The sequence below is a fragment of the Pyxicephalus adspersus genome, chromosome 11 (assembly GCF_032062135.1).
Source record: "Pyxicephalus adspersus chromosome 11, UCB_Pads_2.0, whole genome shotgun sequence".
Classification (NCBI taxonomy): domain Eukaryota; kingdom Metazoa; phylum Chordata; class Amphibia; order Anura; family Pyxicephalidae; genus Pyxicephalus; species Pyxicephalus adspersus.
This window is the reverse complement of record NC_092868.1, coordinates 56,208,758-56,234,678: the sequence shown is the minus strand read 5'-3', so window position 1 is coordinate 56,234,678 and position 25,921 is coordinate 56,208,758. Positions and strand designations below refer to the sequence as shown.

Sequence of the window (25,921 nt, the reverse complement as noted above, 5' to 3'; positions counted from 1 at the left end):
AAGTAAGGATGTACAAAATCTCGGGCTTAACCATCCTTGCAGTTTTTTTTTGCCCGAGCGAAGGTCGGGCTTAACTGCAAGGAGGTTAATATTATTAATAATAATAATAATAAAGAGGGAGGTTCTACTACAGTCACGTGATCAGTCCCAGGCCAATCACTGCACTCTTGCTATACCTAAAGGGACACAGCAATCATTGGAAGGAGGTAGCACTAGTAACACACTGCAGGGGATGCCATACTTATATATTATAATAATAATAATAATAATAATAATATTAATACCAAGCATGTACTAGGGTCTGGGAGAGGCCGTGACACAATTACAAAACTAGGATTTTTTTTTATCGATTTTTTTTATCATTTTACAATGTTACCTGAGAACGAGGTGAGGATGTAAACGAGGACGGCGATGCAGCCCGTGCTGATGAATGCCAGCAGCATGTCATTGTTGAAGGTGGTCCGCACTTCGTAATCGAAGAGGTCAGTGCCCCCGTACAGCACCTGGACTTTACTTGGGAGAAATAAAAAAATATTAATACAATTTGCAAAAAAACAATAATATATATATATAGCAGGTCCCTGTATTTCCTGATTCAGAGGGGAGGGGCAATAGTAGCAGCCAGCCAATTGGCTCTCTTGTAATGCACATGTGCTGCTAACACAACATCCTGGCATCAAGAAAAAGCAAAAAGACTCACAAGTGGCTGCTGCTCCTTCACTGTCCAATCAGCAGCTTGGGGGTGTGTCCTTGACCAAGCCTACTGATGAAGGTCGGAGAGGAGGAGAAATCCAAAATAATAAAGTTGTCCCCAGAACTAGAATTTATGGGAAGTTTTCCATTGGAGACACTTGATCTGTGGACAGCTGTCTAAGAGGGAAGTCTTCTTAATTTCTGCTAACTTCGGCTTGTAATTGGCTCATTGCCGTCTCCTTAATGGCTGGGAGCAATAATTATTGAGCAGATTCACTGAACCAAATCCCTCAATGGCCACAAGAAAGAATCAAATCTCAAATATAAGGTCATGTGACCTTCGTAAATAAAAAGGAGGTAATGGGGTCACCACTGGGGGCAGCACTCTACATAAGGAATATTGGCTTTACCCTACCACAGATGAATCTCCGAATGAATCTTACAACGAATCTCTAGCGTCATAGATAACACAGGTACATGGCCACATGAGGCCAGTTGGTGCCCGGCTTCTTACCCTTCTACCCCATAAATCCCCCCCCCCATTACAGAAGTGAAGGGCACAACACTGGGGGACATAATTAACTTTTATTAATCAGAGATCACTGAACTATTCCTTACAATGGATTTACCAGAAAGACGACACCATATTTTTTCAGGCATCACAAAGAATTAGAAGGGCGAGATGTCGGCCCAGAGAAGACACAGTCATGTAAGCCTGTCACTGGGTTTTTTGTACTTTACCTGGCGGAAAGTGCTGACATCCGCAGAAGCGCAGCTAAATATTGTGGCCGTGATTTCTTAACCACTTAAGCGTTACACTGAGGTCTAGATTTCTGTACCAAAAGTGATCCACTGTTTTTCATGAATTTTTTTTTTAAATTGTAGACCTGTAACTTACAGAAATATGTCCGAACAGGGGTTCTAGTAGATAATATGAATATAAAAAAATACGACTGTTATTCTTGGGGGGCAATTATATGACTTTTTTTTCCCCTAACCCCTCAAAGCTGATAATTCAGTGTTGTGTGTTTGGCCAGCCTATTCTAGACTTCAGCAACAGAACCACCATCAGGAGGGGAAAGGGGTAATCTACACCGAACCCAGATTAAAGGAGCTTGACCTTTGCAATACTGGAACTTCTAGACATGGGAAATTCCTAGGATGTTTACCTAGCATGGGCCCCAGAAATTTCTGATGGTGGCCCTATTCAGCAGTGAGACACTGGTGCCAACATTCCAACATCCAATGCCAACACAAAACCAATTTATGGCCTTCACCTCCCCCAAAAGACTCTGTATATTGTATAATTAGCAAACAATTAGGAGGCGTGATTGGTAAGTGACCACTTGCTCATGCTGCTGTGGGAGAGGTGGAGACATAGGAACATTTCACTGCCTGGAACTGCTCTTAGAAATGTTTCACTTAATCCTCTCCATGTTGTTTTCTTTGCTCTTTCCATCAACATTTTGGATCCCCAATGATGGATGCTACCGTCAAATAATGTACAGCCTAACTACATGAACAAAATCCACGGCTGTTCACTTGTAGTAAAGAAATATAAATGGCACTCTATGGCTAAAATGTTCTATTTGGTTACAGCTGCCTATCACATCCCCATATCGGTCCTCCTATGGAAAAAATCAGGGATATCTCCTTTTTAAAAGTCTACCCAGCTTCTATTGTTCTTGGGACCTGGAGCCATTGGTAGACCCAACACCGCCCCAGTAGTCCTTCTTTTATTTGTTCATATAGAAGGCTGACTTTGGGATGTAGTGGACCCCGATAAGTATATATTCCTCAAGGAACATCCCAGAGCTCCATATACATTTTTTTTTACTACCGATAGGGACCAGTGGATATCGCTAATCTATAAGCCATTAACATGTATGAAAGGTGGAACATACCCAGCTTCATTGAGGGTAAGTTATAATTCTATATGGTCATTTTTTTTCGAGTTTTTGGACAAGGAAGGGATTAATCTACTGTCATATATTTAATGTTGAAAGGTACAGGAAGGACAAAGCACCGAATCATACATTTAAGAGTAATATTTTATCATTGAAGTTTAAAGACGACAAGCCAACACGTTTTCCGGTATTGGTTGCCACTTCGTCAGGTCATAGACTATTAGTTTGAACCAAATGTTGGATTTCTGGGGCTTTTAAAAAGTTATTATTATTTGGGAATAAGCAAGAGTTGTTTATCCTAAAGCACGCTCATGTGCTTGGTTATGAAGCCTACGCAGCCAGATGATAAAGAATGCTTTGATAAACAAGATTCTGTTTATTCTATCAGCCAGTGGGGATCATTTATACCTAAGAGTGAATTTGTATCGCACTGCAAACTCCGGATTTCCCAAAGGCACACCAAAGCCCATCTCATTCATAAAAATCAGGGCTGTAGTGTGCAGCCAGCAAAGCCCTACAGAGTCTCTAGTTCATTGGAGCAAGAAGAGCTCAATGAGTGGAGGAAAAGTGATCACGTGACTGCTTTTTTTATGACCCTCAAAGTGATAGATAATCCAAATTAGGAGGGGAGAGGAAATCTTCCCATGGGGACACCTGTCCCAAAGACAATTCCTATAACTTTTATTTCTATCATACTTAGGTTGCAGAAGATAATAGACTTTAAATTAAATGCTGCAGCACATTTTTTAAGTCGGAGGCCATATTTCTATTTTAAAATCTTGGACCTTAATAATGTTCGGGTCAGAGAGTCTTTATTTCAGGTCCTCTCAAACCTCTTATGATCAGGCTGTACCAATGGAATGCTGATGCAAATCATTAAAACATATTTTTTTATACAACAGAGAAGGTCAAGATCAGGGCCACTTACCTGTTCCATCCTATTTTTTAAACTGAACTTTTACTATAAACATTGGAAGTAACAAATCCCCTATATTCCAGGGACCCTACCCATCCAGCACTAGCAACCTCCCTGCTCTGCTTCTAGGGCACCCCAAATATCACCACCAATCTGTGCAAATATCACCACACTCACCCCATCATGTGGAGGCATCGAGCATTGCACTCTAGGGATCCTGGAGTGTTGCCCATACCTAAAAGTCCATGAGGTCTGCAGTGGCAGATGGAGATGGGGTGGCAACAGGGCTATGAAAGTCAGATAAGATAATATCTGTGACCAGCTACTTTCGGAAAACTGAAATTCCTTAGAAAATCTGAACCAAAACCTTTTGTATCGTTTTTAGTCTTTGCATTATATAAAATGATATTTAAGGAGCTTTTCAACTTCACAAATCTTTACATTCAAGAAAAATAGTTTTTGTAGCTCTTCAGCTTTCACAAATCATTTCATATAGAAAAGATGTCTTTGAAGCTTTTTACCTTTTACAAGTCTATTGATTTGGCCAAGAAAAGTTTTTGGCACTTCAGCTTCTTGCAGCTTTTTCACTTGGTCATGCTTTCTTGGTCATGCTTGCCTCATTAATCAGCAGTAAAAAGGAGAAGGAATGTAGAGACTTACCGTGCACATCAGCCAGGTCCTGGCCCATGCCGTCATAGTAGATCTTGCCCCCTTTTTCCGTTGGGAAGAAGTAGGTGAGGAGGGAGCTGGGGGGTGAGCAGTAGGAATAAGATCCCAAGGGTAGATCCTTCAGGACCTCATGAGGTTTCCAACAAAATTCCCGGAAGTGCGGGTGGTCCATGATCTTCCTCTCAATACTATGGATGGTCATCAGCCGCTCTTTAGTAAAAATATTATTTTCCTCGTCCCCTCTGGCCAAGAAAATAAGCTCAATCCTCCAGTGAGCATGGCTCTGCGTGTTGGGAGTCACGTAAACACCTGAATATTCCTTAACAGATGCCCCGCGTGGGTGGCGAGACTGGTTCACTGCCAAAGCCAATGGTACCGAAGGAGCAGAGGTTGAGCAGCTAGTTCTCAAAGTGTTATTGCACCATGGGGAGTTGCGTTTGACCCGTACAGGACCGTCCTGCTGGGAAGCGTTCAAGTGGAGTTGCTGTAGCTGTTCAAAGATCAACCGCTGCAACGTTTCGGATGTAAAGTCTGCAACGTCCCTGCGGTTCCTCCCCCAGGTGCCAAACTGAGATTTCAAGGCAAGGGTCAGCGCGTCGAACCGCTGGGAGGAATGATGGTTGCGGATCTCAAATGCATTGTAGGAAATGTCAATGTCAAGGGTTGGGTAATGCACAAACATGATAACGGAGAGGACAACAGGGACCAAACAGCCCAAGGCCAGTAAAAAAGCGGCACAGTAAACGTTTGTAAACACCCATCCCACTATGTTCCAAAATTCACACGTTGGCATGGTGTCTTTTAAAGGCTTAGAAGTCCACTGGCAGGTCTTGCATATTGGCGATCTGAAGGCCACCTCGTCATCTTCGTCATCGAGCCACGCGTCCTGTAACAGGGGGTCATCCGTGTCCATGTTACCTGCAAACCAGGGTGCCAGAAAATAGAAGAACATGTTAGAGAAGAAGTAGAAACCATACCAAAGGCTTAAACTGGAGAAACGTGGAGACCTCAATCAACATGCCTGGCTATCATGCTACTCAAGGAACCTCAGTGCTTTCTATATTAGAAAACTGGGGAACATATTTAAAGACATTACAATCCCATAGGTAACAATTACATTTTGCACCCCACAGACCTACATTACCCTACAGTGAATTTTATGGTAAAGTGTATTTCAGGTCAAAAATGTTTTTCTTTAGAATGGAGTAGGGGAGGATTTTGCTGTCCCCACTTGGAAGACTCACCCTCACTTTTTGTTCCAATGACTGCTGTCCCTGACCTTTTAAGTTAAAGATTGGAAAATCCAAAATCTTACCAATTTTACAGGAAAAGGAATTGAGAGGTGTCACGCTAGTTTGCACAATAGCAATGTGGGCCAAGGTGCAGATTCTAAGCAGCGGCCAGATCTTCTCCAGAGCCTCTAGTGGTGAGGATTTTGCGCTTCTGGCTGCTGCCAGGCTGCAGTCCTTGGGCAAACCAGGGTGGGCAGGACAATGTACGGTACCAAATCACTGGCCAGGAGAATGGTCAAGGAAGGCCAGGGTCAAGGCAGGCAAAGACATGTTGTGCGAACCCAGAGTGATGTGTCTGAGCCAGCTAAATAACCAGTGGCAATTAGGAGGCTATTTCCTGATGGGCGGTGGGATGGGCGATGCTGATAAAACTTGGAACAGAAGGCGTGCTCAGGGTCAGAACTGCCCGTCTGCGCAGGAGAGAGGTGCTGGCACCTTAGCGAGGAGGAGGTAAGTGTGACAAGAGAAAATGAGTAAGGAGTTTTGTATCAAATACCTGAAAGAGGAAACCTTAACCAAATGCCATTTATTAATAAATGTCCACCGACTTTTACAACTCAATGTTCCGTAAACTTTGCTGTTCACAAAGCTCAATTGGTTGCTACTGGTTATGGCACTTTGTTCACCTTGCTAAATAAATGCCCCAGCTGTGTGTCATGCTGGATTCTGCGCTCCCTGTGATAGCATTTATTGTACAAATATGAAAATAGATCCGCCGCGCTCCTGAGTAAAGACTTCTCCTCTTCAGAGATGACAGCTGACTCCACGCACATAAAGGGACGTAGACATGTCAGCTCTCACCGCCTTCCCCTGAGTGGTGTCGACATAGAGAAAGTCTCACACATCGTCAACATAATTAGTCCCCCCGGGCTGGCAGTCACGTATCGAAGCCGCCTTTCAAGGCGAACGTCTTCCTCGGGGTCACACGATCTCGCGGTGAGTCACCTTCTACCCGTGTAGGATGGAAAATAATCAATAAGCCCATCTTCTCCTCAGTCTGGGTCTAACAAATCATTGTGGATCGCATTAAGGCTCCCGGAGTAATTCGCAGCGACAGAGAAACCTTAACGAGCTCCTTCTACACTGCGGGGCTCGCAGCTCACAACTCATCTTCATTCCGATTTATAAAGTCAGTAATCTGATGTGCGCCTTTTCCCAGGTGTGCGATGAGAATCATGCCAAAGGCAAAGCGAGCAATGTAGCGAGATTTAATTACAAAAGTAATACTGACGTGTACAGAAGAATTAGGTAAGTTCACCTTTGTACCCTAGAAAAACACAAAGATCATAAAAGGTTGATGGGGAACTTAAGGCAACCAGATAAGTACTAGCTGAAGGATTTGAAATCCTGGCCAGCCAGTCTTGTGATTTCCCCACTGCCATGTCCAGTTCTATTAAATGAAGGTTATTTGACCGTTTTGCAACTGCTAAACTTGGAAAAGAAACATTGGCTGTGTGCCCATTGTTAAAGTTTACAGCTTTCCGCATTGCCATTGGCTGCTGCTTGTCAGGTGTGAGTTTGACCCTGACAATGAGCATCCAATGGGAACTCCCAATGTTTACCTTAACAATGGGCTCACAGCCAAGTAAGCCTGTTGTTAAAAATTTAGAATCAATTTAGAATTCAAACTTTAATTTACTGTACATCTCTCCATTTTCCAACTTGGATTTTTTTAGAAGGATGAGCTTTAATTAAAATACATTTTTGGGGGGGCTGCAAAAGCATGACAGATAAATGAAGACAATACAGACGTCAATGGGGATTTAGGTATTTTTTAAAAAACGACTTAATATTAAAGGTAAGAAAACCTGAAAATCGACACAAGGTGCACTTTAGGGACCACAGCAGGCAGCATTTGTCAGCTGCAATATAAGTTTATAAAAATGGTGAATGACGGAAGATCGGGTCAAACTCCATCCCTACCCTTGGTTCAGCTTTTCAGCTTCTGCTTCCTGCTACTTTTATTAGCAACTCAATGCCTGCCCAACGACCCAGGATGGTGACACAGGAAGGTGCAGTCCTGAACTCTGGGCAAAACAGTTTAAATTCCACTTTCATTAATTTTTTTGGTTATTTGGTTTCTTCCTGAAGTCACCATGAGCTGCTCTTGGCATAGACACCCTTATGAGGTCAGCCATCGTTTTTTTTTGCTCATATCCTAAGAGCAAATATAATCGTAATTCTGCTTAGTTTTAATAAGACTCAATGTTCAGGTTCTTCCATATCCAAGTCATGATTGGCTCTCAATAGGAAATCTTTAGAACTCTTGACTGTGAGATGAAGATGTAAAAAACATTGACTGGTACTGGCCTGGAGCAATAAAAAAGTACAGCAATGAGGCAAACTATCTTATCTGTCTGAAAATAGCCATCTGATCAGGCTGAATGAATTCCCAGAAGCCACCGACTCATCTGGATAACATGAGATCTCTCTGTGTCCTCCTTGGCGCTCAAAAGCCCTTAACTCCTCCATGATTAACTTGCAGGTAATTTATGTTAATTCATTCAGAACCATCTGAATCTCCCGTCTCCCCCTTCCCTCTACACCTCGCCCTTTCACACTTCTTTTCCCACCAGCTGACAGTTTCAGGTCGAACGGTATTTTCAGAATCGTATGTGTTAATAAAAAAAAACTTTGGAACTTGAAAAAATTGTACTTCTAGACGATTCAGGTGAATGTGGTTTAGTGTGAGCGGAAAATTCCCAAAGGGCAATAAATCACTATAATTTCTGGGGTTCTGCAAATATCCGTTGTATTTATTTTAACCCTGATTTGGTGAAATTTCCCTATTTCGGGTAAATATATTGGAAGCAATAGGAACATAAAGGCAATTTTAGTGGCTTCCATCACTTCAGCTCCCATACTTGTATATTACATATGGACCAGAGCTTTTTTTGGCAAACATTTACTTAAAGTGGAATTAAACTGAAAATTAAAAAATTCACACTTAATTCTGCAGATCCCTTGATCACGCTGGACCTTCCCTTGATGGGGTACCATGCAATCCTGGAAGTCTCCTCGATTCCGGGGAGGAGGAAGAGCACGGCGCCCCCATCTTTGACCTTCTTCTTCCTTTTTTTGGTTGTCACCCAATCTTGTACTGCGCAGGTGCTAGATTGGCTGACGTAGCCTGCTGTAAAGGGAAAAAAACTGTGCCGATCTCACTGTACATGCGTGAGATTGGCATCTCTTTCCCCTCAGTGTAGAAAAATTCCCCTTCTGAGCATTCCCCTTATCAGAAGAAGCAGCCAGGAGCCTCCCGGGAATGCGTGATGTTGGTACCCCAGAAGGCTCTGCGCACCCATTTTCCTATCAACACAGAAAAGGGATGTGCTTCACTTTTTTTTTTTTTAAAAAAAAAGGGTATTGCATTTAAGAATTAAAAAAGCAAAATATATACTTTATATAAAAGGTTTGTCTACCCTAATAAAGTAAAAACTTTTTAGTCAAAATTCCTTTCCATACTGGAACTCCCTTAACATGGAAATTACTGTACATTTTCCCTTCGTCTTCCCTTTTCCTCAAACTTTACTCACATTAGCGAAAACAGTTTATAAAGTTTCACCTATATTTATTCCTCCTAGTTTTGGAATATACATCTTCCACAGTGATACTCTTTCCAATCTTAGATTTTCCTAACTCAGAAATAAGTTCCTCTATTATACCTTAATATACCTGTATTCTATATTATATACTCATGTACCGTGTTTTTTACATTAAACCTATCATAACACCTGTTATAACATGCTATGTTACTTCTCACTCATCACTCCTTAATACTTCAATCAACTGTATGCTCATAGATACCATTCAACTAATAGGATGACTTTCTCCTAGCTAAGTTATGTTAATACTCTCCTAACTTAATATTGACTTATATTTTGCTGTTCTGCCAGTTTCAGTCTGGACCGCCCCTGAAGAAGCCACATGGTGAAACGTGTCAGGTACAAAGACTACCACGCTTTCTTTAATAACTTGATCCATGCTGAAAATAAATTTTGTTTAGTCTGAATTTATCCCAAGCTATCACTGGTCTTCAGAACATTACTTTTGACTAATTGTTTATTATCTTTAAGTAAATCTTACTTTTGTTTGCCAAAAAGCCCCCTTTGTCTGTCTTTTCTTTATATGCTTATTTTGGAATATTTTGTTGTAACACTACTATGGGTAATCTGTAGTATTACCTTTTTTTCTTATATATTTAAAACATGAGAAAAAAACTTGCAAATAAAAAAAATAAAAGCAAACAAAAAAAATAAATAAAATCAACACTATATAAAAAAAACTATGCAAAATAATAAAACAAAAAACACTAAATAAAGAATTTTTTTATTGAAGCTATTAAATATTTATTTTGTTTACTGTATTTTATGCTGATAACACAAAAAATCAAAGCATCTTTAGATGCAGTGAGCATGTTTGACACAAAGCTTCAACCAAAGCCTTCTCTTTTTTTTTGCTCCCCTTTTTAATGCAATGTGTCTATACACAGAATATCCATAAGCCATTTTTTTCTTTTTTCAAACTGGTAATCACTCATCTTTATGTTTCCTCTGCAGGATAATACCGGGGAAAAAAAAGAGATTTTATCCGGCAGCCTGCAAAAGTTTCCGCTGATTAAGAGATGTTATCGCAGTGACAGGTGATAAGAATTAGAAGAGCGCATTCACCTTCAGGTTGAGCAGCGCACTATTTTTAGGTGCATAGACAAGCCTGGATGAACGTGGAATTTACCAAAGAAACATCAGATAGAACGACTCTGCATAGGTAATATACTGAATTGTGCCCTATTTCATGTTTTTGGACACATTTGGAGTCCTCAGCGGAGTCTAGACTTCATATCACAGCTTTAAAACTCAAATGAAGTCCTGGAGAGAGATAAACTGTCATATTTTACACTAAAAGCTTTATTTTTATAGATATATTACCTGTGCCTGTTATATCGTAGCCCTGATAAAGTGTGATGAAAGTTTATAACCACCTGAAATGAGTTGGATTTCAAGGCGTTAAAATCCAAAAATCCAAAAATAAAATCCAATAAAATGGTAAAATCCAATTCTGTTGTGCCAAAATGTCATATTTAGTTGAACCCCTTACTGCTTTGTGTTCTCACTTTATACAAGATTTACCGGGGACCTCACTGGGGCTGCACTAGACAATATGGATTTATATAGAGGCCAGTGCTCCACTTTTTTTAAATTATTCTAAAAGTCCACCCAATACCACGAGTTGAGCATTCATCCCACTGTCAAAGACTGAGTTTGGCACACATGCACCACCCTTGGTAAATAGGCACAGGGCAGACTTTTTGGCAGATGAGAAGAACAAGGGGGCGCTCTTTACGTCTGGAGGAAAAGAAGTTTAAGCTCCGGATAAGGAAGGGATTCTTCACTGTAAGGTCTGTGAAAATGTGGAATTGGCTCCCTCAGGAAGTAGTTTCTGCAAGTTCTATAGATTGCTTTAAGAAAAAGCTGGATGGTTTCTAGAAGCACAGAATATAACTGGGGATTAAGGATTTAAGGAAAAATAACAGTGACTGCTGATCCAGGGAACATCAGATTGCCTCATGGAATCAGGAAGGAATTTTTTCCAGTCGGAGCAAATTGTACCGGGGTTTTTTGCCTTCCTCTGGATCATCATGTATATAAAGTTTTCTTTGGCATATGTTTATTTTCCTATTGGTTGAACTTGATGGACTTATGTCTTTTTTTTAACCTAACTGTCTATGTTACTTTGTAGAACTTTCCATATCTAGCTATAAGGGTGTAAGCAAACCGAGAAAGCAGACAGTACAATACAAGGTATTGCAAAATAAAATTAGGCAAGTGCCCGATTAGCCTTAAGGACGTGACCCCCTGTAAATATATCTAATTGCAGCATCCCATGTTGTCCTGGCTGCAGATTGATTTGTAGGTGTCTGCCATGCATTTTTGTATTATGCTTTGCTGTGCCCTGCACCACCCCATGCACATTTTCATGGCAGCTTCATACAGATTTGAGCAGCTATATCTGATTTAACAAAATAATTCTGACTCACTTCTGCACCAACCTCACCGATTTACCAAAGAACCATCCTCCTGTTTATTCTTTCACTGACTTCAGACATTAAAAGAAACCTGCACTGAAGGATATATGTGACCTGCCACTGCTGACCTCTTTCTGAACTCACTGGCTGTCTGACTGCCATGCTAATCCAATACTTTATGGAATCCAAAGTCACTGGGCCGGAACAAGCATACAGATCAGGGGCTTCGCTTGTAGCAGTCCGGGACCCAGGGTCACCATGTCAGAGGTTCCCTTTAGGCTCTGCACTTAAAGTGAAGCCATTAAAACTTTAAAATTCCTTAAAAAAAATCTGAAGTCACATTTTTTTTGTTATTGCATAATAGGAAGAAATCCCTCCAATGTGCACCCCTCTGATCTTGGTTTCACTTAAGGCCAGGAGAGTGAAATATTGAAAATACTAGTAGTATATTTAAGGCCACTTGTACATGTTATCATTTTTTGCTCACCAATATATTATTTAATAACATTTAAAGACCTTGGTGTATTCCAAAAAAATAAAATCACCCCAATACCATGGATGTGCCACCCCACTGTGGTCACCCTGCTTGCTAATTTTTTTATCTGTCCCAGTCACAAGTTTTTGCTTTCGGAATGCTGAAATCCATCTTCTGCCTGAATTAAGTCTGCAAGCAGTGTTGTAAGCGTCATTCATAAAATATACAATGTAACAAAATGATTGGTACAATATATTTTAATAAATTCTTTAGATCAGTTTAATGTCCTTTGATCTGAGTTTATTGCTAGTTTGAACATCCTCACAAAAAGTTTTATTTTTTCATATAAATGCACCTAATATTAATCCTTACTTCACCTTATCAGCCTTCAATGTAAGTGTGATTACAGAAATGCCCAGTTTTTATCTTTCACATAAGTATCTTTCACATTCAATCTTCATCTGCTGCATGAAAAAAAATTTTCTTCTATGCAGCCATGGCAACAGTACTCAGCAAGTAGTCAAGGTTTCTCATTTTATATTTTGCTCCGTGCGCCTTGTAGACACCAGCACCGAGTGTGATCCATACGGACGCATACAGCATGTCATCTGTTTCAGTAGCCTTCATGGAGGTGTCAGTGTATCTTAGGGTGCTTGGTTGGGCAGGTCTAGGGTGGTCATTTAGATTACCTATATTTACCTTTTAATTTATCCTTTAATAAAATAGCCATGGCATGAGAAAGAAATGGAGAATGCATATATGGCGGCTGTACCACCTGCAAAAAAAAAGATTTGTAACCACCTGTTTGAGCCAGCTTGGTGACCTTGCCTTTCTCCACTGCAGTTAGGTAATATGGCTTGGTCACAGACCCGCCTCCAGCCTTCTGATTGGACAATGAATGGGACACCACATCATACATATTGGGCCATCATTCTGCCTCCAAGCATGCTTCCAGTATTCCAGCTTGTGCAAAAACAACAATCTGCCGACCCCCTCCCCTACGTTGTGTTGGATATTTCATCAAGCTAATGAAAAGACAAATTTGTTTATTTGTACTTATAGATAAATTTATAGATTTTTAATGTTCATATAGCAGCCAAATATTGGTCTTTTTTGTTTGTACAGAGATCAGCTAGAAAGGAGTTAACTGAAGAAAATCAGCAGCCTGCCTAACCTACTTTCCCTTCATGTCAATAACATCTCTGTTGGTGGATGAGAACATTTGGGGCCGCAGACCAGGATCTGCGTGTCTGAAAGGAGAGGTGAGAAGGGGGAGCCGGGGCGAGAGAACCAGGCGGCGCATTTGAGTCAAGCATGCAGAATTTCATTACTAATTGAAAACTTCCAGCCGAGGGAATATTTTTCTTCTCCTCGCCTCGTTAGAGAATGAGTCAATGACTTCATTATGGAGCCACAATCACCACTCAGAACTGGGACATTGGCCCCCAAACCAACCCATACACACTCTACACCATCAATAATAAATGGAGGACCAGTACCTAGACACAGACCCATACCACTGACAGATAAAGGCTTCTTTCTGCACGTCCATTAACCATACCAGGCCTTTCCTCCAGGGGGGGCAGCTTGGGGAACGGATGATGCAGCCCAACATACCGAAACCATTTATGGGTGTGGCTAAATAGATCCAATTATTGGGTGTGGGTAAAAGGGGAATATCCACAGGTGTGCCACAGTCTTTGTACCCACAAAATTTTCTGTAATTATTGAACCACATTCTTACAGATTCAGGACAGCTCAGGACAAAGTATTATTGCTAAAACTCTTCCGTTACATATGCTTTCTATGTGAACCTACTTAAACCTTTCCACTTCCACCAAGGTATTCCTACAGTATGGCATGTAAACAAATTTCTGAACTCTCTATAGCAAAGCTGACATGTAAACAAACCCTGGCTTCTATAGTAGTAGTGGCACAAAAACTAACTCCTGGCCTTGATAGCAAAACAACACCTAGACTCCATAGCAGAACCAGCATGTAAACAAACCCTTGGCCTTTATATCTACAACACCATGTAATCAAACTCCCTAGCCTCTATAGTAGCACCAGCATGTAAATAAAGGCATAAGAGTTCTATATCAGTACTGGTATGTATACAAACACCCAGCATGTATAGCAGAACCAGCATGTAAACAAAGTGCTAACCTCTATATCACTACTAGCATGTAAACAAACACCCAACATCTATATTAGTGCTGGCATATAAACAAACCCCCAGCCTCTATATCAGCACCTGCATGTAAACAAACACCCAACATCTATATTAGTACTGGAATATAAGCAAACTCCCCATCCTTCATAGCAGAACATGTAAACAAACTTCAGGCATCTATAGCATAATCAGCAGCATGGAAACAAAGTCAAAGTCTTTCATTTAGTACTGGAATGTAAACAAACTCCCAGCCTTCACAGCAAAACCAGAATGTAAACAAACTCCCCATGTCTTTGTATAAAAACCTTTGCCTTTGTATCAGAACCAACATGTTCACAAATAAATCAGCATGTAAACAAACACCCAACATCTATAGCAGGGGTGCCCACAATTTTTTGGCTTGCAAGCTACTTTTAAAATGATCTGCCAACAATAAAAACTTGGACTTTGCGATCTACCGGTAGATCGTGATCCACCTGTTGGGCATCACCAGTATGTCCACCAACTAACTAGCTCCAAAGCAGAACCAGCATGTAAACAAATCTCCTAGCCTTTATATCAGAACCACATGTAAACAAACTCCCAACCTCTATACCAGCACCAGTCTGTAAACATGATCCCAGTCTCTATAGCAGCATGTAAACAAACATCTGGCACCTATATTTCTGGTAATTATCCAAGCAGGACTAATTTAAAAATTACATACAATACAATATATTTTACACACCCACCCCAGATCAAGACCCCCACCCCCATACATTCATGTATATTGCTAGTATAGTTGGTGTTCCAGGATGGCTGAATGACAATTAATGTTCTTAGAGGCTAAATGACAGTCAAAGTTCTGAGATGATAAATGACACTGGATGTCCCACATCCATGATGAATGACAGTTGGAGTTCTAAAAGAATGAATGACAGTTGATGCTCCAATAGGCTAAATGGTAATTCCTATAAGCTATTTGACAGTTGATATTCTGCGATGATAAATGACAATTGGTGATCCAAGAGGATAAATGATGACTGTTGGTGACCTGAGCTAAAATGGCACTTGGTGTTCATTAATTAGGAATGACAGTTGGAGTTCTGGAAGAATGAATGACAAATAATGTTCCAATGGGCTGAATGGTAGTTTTTAGAGGCTAATTCATAGCTTATATTCTGGAAGGCTAAATGACAGTTGGTGTTCTTAGATGATAAATAAAGTGAACTATGAGGATGAATAATGACAGTTAGTGATTTAGGAGGCTGATTGGCACATGGTGTTCTGAAAGGGTGAATGACAGTTGGAGTTCTCAGAGAATGATTGACAGTTGATATTCTGGGAGGTTGAATGACAGTTGAAGTTCCAACATGATAAATGACAATTAGTGATCTAAGAAAATAAATAATGACACTTAGAGATCCTTAGATTCAGGCTGAATGGCACTTTTGAAAAGGGTGAATGACAATTGAAGTTCTCAGAGAATGAATGATAGTTGATATTCTAATAGGCTGAATGACAGTTGATATTCTCAGAGGATGAACGACAGCTGATGATCTGAGAAACTAAATGATGGTTATTAGAGGATCGATGACCGAATGGTATTTCATTATGATGTAAAGCTTCGAACAATCATTTTGCAGCTTGTTAACGTTTTAATAAAATACTACAGAGAAACTCAGACATTTTACCCAGCAGGAGGCTATATGACAGCTGACAAATCCAAACCTCCCTTAATCAATCCCTGAAGGGCTCCCATACTAACATAAAGAGACCGAGGACCAGGCCAAGCCGAGATACTTCATAATGGGTAAACCAAAGCACACCATTCACCTTCCCCTAGCCTCCTTCTTCATGGCAGAGGGTAGCAGATCCAGGGGCCCTTTACCTTGGCTCTGCAGAACAATTTGTTCACAAGCTAACATTGGCAACAGCATCACAGACAACAATGGAAAAACTACAGCTAATTGAATATTGACCAGAAACGTAACAGCCCATTAGGTGTTCAACACGACGCTCGTTGTGTGGCCCAATCAATATATGGCGGCCGAGACGCATCTGGCAGGGATCACCCTCGCATTAACAGCATTACGGGGAACTTACCAATAAAACTTTCTCTACGATCCTTTCATTGCAGACGTAGTTATAAAAGGACTGAAAAAATGCAAACTTTTAACCCTTTGTGACCATTCATATTCATTAATAGTTACAAGCCCAGGCCAAATTTAACAGCATTGGTTAACTTGACAATATCTCTAATTTTAACAATTACAAACCATAAAAAGACCAGGGTGCCGACAGTGATCACCTTCATTGATATGGCAATCACTCATAAATCTTTTCTTTAGAAGGGTGACTACTTTACTGCAGAATGAATTAAGTTGTCACCCTATTACAGATCTGACATGATGGAAAGATGGAGGATGCCATTGCTGGCCTCTTTCTAAGGAATGCTAGATGCCTGGCTGTGTCCCTCTTCAATACTTGAATACTGAAGTCAGATCTCCTAATCTGATACTTGTTCTGGGTCAGTGATTCATTATTGAAGACATTGGAATAGTATGACATCCAGACAACTATCATTACCCAGAAGTGGAGCTCAGTGGTGCAGCACCAATTTTTCCCCTAGGCCAGGTTGCTTTTAATACTTTGCAGACATGCATATTTTATTGAATCCAGGGGTTGTTCTAAAACCCTTCTTCATCTCCATCTGCCTATTCCTTATTTATTTTCCCAAAAAAATGCTGAGCAAGCATCATTTAATGTCACCAAAAGAGTAAATTTAGCATTTATTTTGCATCGTGCCCATTAACATGCACTGCGGGAACCCACGACAGGGGAAGCAGAGGAGTCTGGGAGGAGCTGGCACAAATTTTAAGATTAGGTATCAATTTATATGCGTGCTACATTTTTAATTCACTTTATATTCATTACTTACACCAATAATAATTATATATTGTCACTCATTTTTCCTGCTTGTCCTTGAACTCTGCAATAAGGTAAAGAGAGAATTTCAAACAGTGATGGGCCCAGCATAGCTGAGCGCTCAGACTGGTGCAAAGAGAAGAATACAAAATGTTCCGTGTAGCACGGAGGTCCACTTTAAAGTAAAGTGTGAATGGGTCCAGTAGAAAGGGTTTATTATGGGGTCAACAATAATGGGTTTATTGTTGACCCCACTAGGGAGATTTACTATGACTTCCAGGGCCAAGTTGTCACAGTTTGTATTCTGAGAGACTAAATGATAGTTGATAATCTAAGAAGCTGAATTTATCAACTGTCAATCAGCTTCACCGAACACTACCTGTCAATCATCATGTCAGAACACCAACTGTCATAAAATGTAATTCATCATCTCAGGACCCAAAATGCCACTCATCATCTCTAAATATACAAGTTCATTCATCGTCTCAGTACCCCAACAGCCATTTGTGTCTCTCCTTTGTAGGCACACAGCAGTAGGACTCTACCTTTCCACTCTTGCTTTACTTTAGCTTTGGATATAGCTAGGGATAGGTTGGAACCTCTAACAATATTATATTTCATCACTGCTTGTATGCTTGTTCAAAGATTTCCTGTTCACCAATTGTCCCAATAACTCCAGAATAATGAGAGATGATGAGAACTGTTCCCAGCAATAGAAGGCAGCCAGTGAATAAGTTGGCCATGGGTGTTGGGACTCAATATACCTGGGAGGTGTTAATATGCAGTGGATGGTCATAGTTTACAGTAGATCGTCTGGATATATAGCTGAAGGTTTCCATAAACAACGAAGAGCTTTGATACACAAGGAAAAATCTTGATATACAACGGAGAGTCTTCATATACAGCAGAATATGATGATATACATTATAGATCCTCCACACACGGAGGATCTCCATTAACAGCACAGGGTATAAATATACAATGAAAGGTCTCAATATATAGCAGAGAATCTTCACATACAGCAAAGGGTCACTACATACAGTGGGAGGTCTCCATTTACAGTAAAATGTCATCATATACAAGAGAAGGTCTTCATATACAAGAGATGGTCTTCATATACAAGGGAAGGTCTTCATATACAAGAGAAGGTCTTCATATACAAGAGATGGTCTTCATATACAAGGGAAGGTCTTCATATACAAGAGAAGGTCTTCATATACAAGAGAAGGTCTTCATAGACAAGGGAAGGTCTTCATAAACAAGAGAAGGTCTTCATATACAAGGGAAGGTCTTCATATACAAGGGAAGGTCTTCATATCAAGCATGTGGTCTCCACATGCAGCAGAAAGGTCCCCATATACAGCAGTGTCTTCCCGTAAAATGATGATCTCAGTATACAGTGGAGGCTTTCCATATTCAGCAGAAGAACACCATATACAAGAGAAGGTCTTCATATACAAGAGAAGGTCTTCATATACAAGGGAAGGTCTTCATATCAATCACATGGTCTCCACATGCAGCAGAAAGGTCTCCATATACAGCAGTGTTTTCCCGAAAAAAAGAAGATCTCAGTATACAGTGGAGGGTTTCTATATTCAGCAGAAGGTGTCCATATTCAGCAGAAGAACACAATATACAAGAGAAGGTCTTCATATCAAGCACATGATCTCCACATACAGCAAAGGGTCTTTAGTTATATCGGAAAGTCTCCAAATAAAGCAAAGGGTCCACCACTTGTATACAACAGAAGGTCTCCATAAACAGCAGTGTATTCCTATACAGAAGAAGATCTCAGTTTAAGGTGGAGGGTCACCATATTCAGCAGAAGGTCTCCATATACAAGAGAAGGTCTTCAAATCAAGCAGATGGTCTTCACATAAAGCAAAGGGTCTTTAATTACATCGGTAGGTCCCCACATACAGCAGTGTCTTCCTATACAGAAGAAGATCTCAATATACAGTGGAAGGTCATGATATACAGCTGAAGTTCCCATATACAGCATAAGGGGCTTATTATACAATGAAAGGCCTCAGTATACAGTAGTGTGACTTCACATACAACCGGAGGGTTCTATACAAGGAAGAAAGTCTCCATAAAGACATACTGAGGTCTCCATACACTATCAATATATATCTCCATATAGAGCAAAGGATTTTGAAATGCAGCAAATGGTCTCCATTTCTTCTGCAGGAAATTAGCATAGAGCAGAAGGTCTCCACATACAGTGAAGGGTCTCCATAGACAGCAGGAGGCCTCAATAAGCATCAGAGGGTCTTTATATGAAACAGAGGGTCTTCATATACACAGGAAAGGGTCTTATTATACAGTGGAGTGTCTTCATGGACAGGGGAAGGTCTCAGTATAAAGCAAAAGGTCTTCATATACAACATAAGATCTCAATACAAAGTGTAGCGTCAGTGTAAAGCAGATGGTCTTCATATATAGTGGAGGGTTTCCATCAATAGCAGAAGGTCTCGGTATACAGTGAAAGGTCTCCATTAATATCAGAAGGTCTTGGTATACATTACCTCTTCAGTAAAGACAGCCTGGAAAGTTTTTAGCCCAGGAGAAGCACACAAGACCGTCAAGGCCATGGTTGGTTATACGAAGGACCCTATAAAGTTCCAAGAAAGGAAGCAGCAATCGGAGCCCATTTAAACCAGCTCACAGGAAAGGAAACAACAAACTTGGGTACAGTGGAGGGGTTTGTATACGCTGTGGCATGGCTCATGCCAGCCAGGTGCTGAGCCTCATTAGCTCCAACAAGCTTCCATCCAATTCTCATGCTGCTGTGCTGGCTGTACAGAATGTTCGTACATGAACTGGATAATGTTCATCTCACAGGTCTCATGCTGCAGGAGCAGATGGTGCTACAATCACACCGGCCAGGCCAAAGCATATCTATGGGATTGTTTTTAATATATAGGGGGTCTACGATGGCCGATAATGGCGTCTGTCTGTCTGGCCACCTCTGGCTTCATTATGTTCTGAATCACTGAACAAGCATGCAGCAAATGAAGTCAGAATTCAAAGACAGGTGGGCGACTAACATTTGCAGCAGTCAGCAGTGTCAGTGATTATATTTCTTCTTTACTGCAATGGGCACCTATGTATCCAGTTGACCGGGTATCACATTTAAATCTTTAGGATACTGACAGCAAAAACTTGAGAACAAATAAAAAAAAGACTTATGTGTGACCACTCTGGAGTCACCGAGGGGCAGGTCAGACCCAGGAAGAAAGCTTATCCCCCCATCTAAAAGCCAAATCGTCGTCACCAATGGCATGGTTGATTTTTTCCAAATTGATTATAAATAATCAGGCTTCTTTCTATGTATTATTATTGCATTATTATTTTATAATATTATTCTCTTAAGGTCGCTCTGAACTGCACAGTGCATGGCTGTTGGTTCCAGTAGCCATTTTGTACTGTATACCTAGGGACTCCATATATATGGACTGTCCATACCCATCATGTAAATGTGTGGGCAAGTCCATAAGGACACAGAAAAATAAAAGGGGGTTATGGCAAAAAAAAATAAAATCATAGGAAAGGCTATAAATGCTCCAAAATGGCAGCAATGATGGACCTGGACCCCCTTTCTGTGTTTAAAAGCACACAGGCCTCGATAATATGAAAACAAGAATTCCATGGAGAGCCTTTGCTTTTTCTGTCTTTAAGTGAGCTTTGAAGAACAATCCCTTGGCAGCCAATCCAAGGACCTTCCCCGGCTGTCAGGATGATGAATTGTCATCCAATGCTCAGATAGATAAATACTACACGAGTCCCCCTCCCCCATCCTCAGTAGGGAATACCTGCTTGTCTTTGGCGCTCCTAATACAATACATTGTCCTCTTTGTAGTGCATATTTCATTTCTTGTATATGACACTGATACATGGTGTCCATACAGTCAGTTCACAGCACTACATAGGGATGACAGTCATGTCACTCCCAGCATCTGTGCAATTTTTGACTGTGTTCACAATTATCTGATATCCTCAGGGGAGGGGTCAGATCATGTGACTAGTCGCAAAGGGTGGGATTTGTGTGAAGACTGATTGGCTGGCACAGACCTACTGTTTTAGAGGACGGCTGTTTAGGAGATGCCCCTGTGGGTGGCTGTGAGGAAGATTCTGGGTTCTGATCCCTGATTTCACAAATGGCTGTGTACACTAATGCCTGATATCCTCAGGGGAGGGATCAGATCATGTGACTAGTGGCAAAGGGTGGGATTTGTGTAAAGACATTGCTGCTGATTGGCTGGCACAGACCTCCTGTTTTAGAAGAGGGCTGTTTAGGAGATGCCCCTGTGGGTGGCTGTGAGGAAGATTCTGGGTTCTGATCCCTGATTTCACAAATGGCTGTGTACACTAATGCCTGATATCCTCAGGGGAGGGATCAGATCATGTGACTAGTGGCAAAGGGTGGGATTTGTGTAAAGACATTGCTGCTGATTGGCTGGCACAGACCTCCTGTTTTAGAAGAGGGCTGTTTAGGAGATGCCCTTGCGGGTGGCTTTGGGTAAGATTCTGGGTTATGATCCCTGATTTCACAAATGGCTATGTACACAAATGTCTGATATCCTCAGGGGAGGGATCAGATCATGTGACTTGTGTTAAAGGGTGGGATTTGTGTGAAGACTGATTGGCTGGCACAGACCTACTGTTTTAGAGGAGGGATGTTTAGGAGATGCCCCTGTGGGCGGAAGATTCTGGGTTCTGATCCTCACAAATAGTAAATATACAAATGCAAAGCAACTTTCAAGTGATTTTGCTTACTATGGAAAATCTATATTCTGAGTGCTTCCCACTCACTTCTATATTAAGCGTTACACCAGCTTTTAAAATATACACACATATAAAGGAATGGTAAAACTGTGCATAAACTAATGTATTGTGCTTTTAAATTGCTTTATATACAGACAAGATTTAAAAAAAAAACACAATGCTAGGCTTTCCAAAAAAGCAAGCCCCGTACTATACCCCTGCTTTTTTGGCTGTGCTTCTTTATGCTGCTGGACATGGACAGGCAAGTTCCATTTTCTGCCACAAGGGGTGCCACACTTAGTATTAGATATATGTATTATAATATGGGGAATGTGACAGGTGTGGGTGAATATAGGGACACACCAGTTGTAGAAGGAAGGGTGTGACTCCAAGGTAGGTTGCTACGGAGTTGGAAAATATGATGGCCAAATCTTCCCATTGCAGTCCCTTAATGAGGGCGAGTAATTTAAATCAGTCTGGTTGGGTTGTATTGAGCAGTGATGTCAATTTAACACTGGGGTAAGAAAACAGCAGGGTGAGCAGAGTGATGACTTAATGAGTGTGCAGGGATGATCCCTCTCTGTCCAATCGGCTGACAGGAGTAGGCCAGTGAGCAACATGAATTGCATTTACCAACTGGACTATGCCAAGGGGTACCAGGATCACCAAACTGAACAGAGAATATATACCTATCCAGTTGTGTGTTTCCATGTCTGTCTGAAATTTAGGATAAAAGTATGTAATGAATAACACAGAGTTTGCTCTAGCACTGCGTATCATTAACCATTGTCATTCTTATGTAAATTCCAGGTTTGCTCCTTGTGCTGGTTATCTCCTGCAGCCGCTTTCCATTAACATGCATTGATGGCTACATGAATCAGCCACTTGCTTTCTCCATCTGATGCCCCCATATAACATGGTGACAACACCGGAGCACATCTGGGTGGCAGGGTCAGAGCGTTGTCACCCTATAACAGGAAGTGCCTAATTAATGAAAGCTGCAAATCTTTAAATATTTCAATGAGTTTTGCCGATAACATGTTAAAGGTTATAGAAGAAATTTCTGGACCATCTACATTTTTAAGGGTTCAGGTGTTGTTCTTCTTCCCTCCCACCTGTCCTACTATGTGCTTTGATGGACACTTTGTCACCAGACAGCCAATCAGCTGCTAGAAGTCAACACCTGGCAATTGCTGCTGCAGGTGAGATACCAAACAGCTGAAGCTGGGATCTGTAGTCCATCAACATATAATTGCACATATCCCATGCAAAGAATTCTGAGATTTGAGGCTCTTTTCCAACTAGAAACTCAATGCGCCAGCTGAGACTTCTAGTTCCTCCAACAAACAGCAAACTATATTTCACATAAATAGGAAGCTGCACTAGAAGAATACAGCTGTGCCCTTTACATAAAATGCTGAGCCTTGTAGTCCACCAAAAGCTGCTACGCCGGGTATAAATTACCCCAAATGTGATCTATATTTGTAGCCAGAAGCAAATACAGATCTGAGTTACCATTGCCCACCAAATCTAAAGCACATTATTGTGTTAACGGAGAATATCCTATAGCAACACATCTCATTGTTCATTTCATCAGGTCAATAGGAATCTATTCATATACAGCTCTACACCCCATTCACCCCAAATGTCACCAGGGGAGGGCAATAGGGGGAGCAGCACAAGGTGCAAAAAAAAAAATGGGGAGGTGCAATTAAACAAAGAATAAACATAACTTAAAACATCCTTGAAATTTACGCTGGACCAATTAAATACAATGAATATATTGTAACATAATTCCCATTTTCTAAAGAATAAACATGGGTAATACAAGGCAGCAGTATTATTTTATTATTATCATTTTTTTTTTTAGCCCAACAAAAAATATTCAGAAAAGCCTAAAGGGACTTCTCAATCCTTTTTGCTTATTATCACCATGAAAAAGCTCATCAGAGATAGGTAGGCAGAATATCAGGATTTAATATTCCCTCATTTTTAATTACAGTCCAATGCTAATTAGCTAACAGACCTTTTTATCTGTATACATAATTACCAGCAAATGCAAGATATCAGCTTTTTTATTGAGAAGCTTTTAGGACAAAGGGTTGCAGGCAGCGGGGGACAGGACAAAGGGACGGAACACGTGCATGGCACAGCGGCGTGGGCTCAGGCGCCTGGCACAGAGTGGAGTCTGGGAAGTTGGTGTTAATTGCACCAGCTAAAATGTGATTAAGGGGGTAATGACTGAGAGGTAGTCAAAAAAAACTACGCTGGAAGTCCATTAATATGCATGTCACTCCGCAACGAAAATACAAGCTCTGCATTCTCCTGACATAAAACTAATACCGCTCGCCACTGTATAATGAGGTCAAACAGTTTATTAATCTGGGAGCGCGGGGGCAAACTGTGCCAGTTTAGGACCACAAAAACTAAAATGACAAATCGCCATTATGGAGGGGGCTTAGTCACGGGTAGTCGCTAATTGTAGAATTTTCACGAAAGACAATACGCTGGAAAGATAAAGGATTTTCCCAATGTAACTCGCTGTCATTACAATTCCTGATAAACACATTTGTGCTCCGGCGTTCGCTGCCAGCTCAATACGAGGGCACTGCCAAACCGGAGTGGATTTTCCGGGCACTGATTTTGAGTGATTGACCTGTTATGTTTAGGGAAACTCATGCTGAGCTTTAAAAAGGGTCATCACCGCAGAATTTTGCAAAAAAAAAGAAAAATAATACAGCGTAGTTGGCAATGTTCCACTGGCATGTCGACTAAGACTGCTCAACACGTTTTAATCTGATGCCAACGGGTTACTAGGCAAAGGGGTTAACCCCTGTTTATTGGACTGCAGAGTGTTTCTGGGTCTTCCCCATATTTTTTTTTACAAGATAGCGCCCCCTACAGATGGAACCCCCTCAACGCACCACCCATGTGCCAACCCAGACAAAAGGACCTGACCTTTGCAACAGTCCAAACTTCCCCCAGGATGCCCGCAACTTAACCTAAAACAAATTACCATTTGTGCCAGCCGGGTTTGCTCTCCGTTATGTTCCTGTAGGCACACTGGGATCAATTTAAATGTAATATGGTGCAACAAAGAGTGTAATGACCCATGGCAACCAGTCAGAACAATGGCACGCTGAGACTGCTCAGTGGCAAGGGGCTACGGCAAATTGCACGTTGTTCTTTGTTTATTACCAGTCGTACGTCTTGGTTCTTTATTCTAACTGCTTTGATTTTGGGCAACTTCATGAAGCCCTCTGGGTGAGATTCCAGGTTAGCCAGGGATGGAGGATATAAACTGGAAACAGACACTTTTGCTGGGAAGAATCTAGAGAATTCCCGGGGTCCCTATACGTTCCATCTTCCATGTCGCCAACTGGGATTTAACTCATGCAACCCCACCACCCACCCATCAGATACCCCGTGTTCTTACCAAGGGCTGGGTGCGCCGTGGATGCTGGAGGTTGGTACCCTTCTGGAGAGGATGTAATGGATTGCCAGGATCCCCGCTCAATCCCTCTTCTCTGTGCTCAGCTTCCCTGCTCACATCCTTTTATGTGGCGCTCTTCTTTGTTTTGATACAGGCTGCTACCATTGATATGAATGACAGAGGGGACAAGGTTGTCTCCTCCTGCTCTTTGGTGGCATTTATATGGAAAGAAGGATTTCCAGGCACTTGTCTGTAATCTCCAGCACACAGAGGATGCTGTAACCCAGGAGAGGAGTATAGGCAATGGCTTGCAGCTCTGCTTCCCTCCCTGCACTTCCAATGCTTGGTACAAACCCTGCTGCTATATATTCAGCTGCTGGAGCCACAGCTGGCACAAGAGCCTGGGCTGGGCAAGGAATTGCAGGGCATGTGGGGTGGTGGTGGGGGGGAGATCTTAGATCACAGCAAACCCCATACCCTGAATGGGCACAGCGCCCAGGCTGGAGGGGGTGACACAAATCTGGCTGCCTTTCTTGTTCATCAAGTAAGCACAAAGCCTGTGAAAAAGAAGCGACCGCTGCTTGTGTGCTTTATGTTTCATCTTTGTGTCAATCGTCTAGCTCAGATTATTCAATAAATCATTATTTTAATAATTGTTGGAAAT

General features: G+C 41.3%; 1 protein-coding gene across 1 annotated transcript in view; it reads right to left on the bottom strand.

The window, feature by feature from the left end:
- DISP3 (dispatched RND transporter family member 3) overlaps nucleotides 1-25,577 on the bottom strand; it is a 71,198-nt gene extending 45,621 nt beyond the window's left edge. The window contains exons 1-4 of the mRNA XM_072425328.1: nucleotides 25,261-25,577; nucleotides 4,177-5,103; nucleotides 3,694-3,751; nucleotides 377-720 (exon numbers count right to left, since the gene is read on the bottom strand). Of these exons, the coding sequence (XP_072281429.1) occupies nucleotides 377-720; nucleotides 3,694-3,751; nucleotides 4,177-5,098 (1,324 nt within the window). The 5' untranslated portion in view covers nucleotides 5,099-5,103; nucleotides 25,261-25,577. The remainder of the gene's footprint in view (nucleotides 1-376; nucleotides 721-3,693; nucleotides 3,752-4,176; nucleotides 5,104-25,260) is intronic.
- Nucleotides 25,578-25,921: the final 344 nt, after the last annotated feature.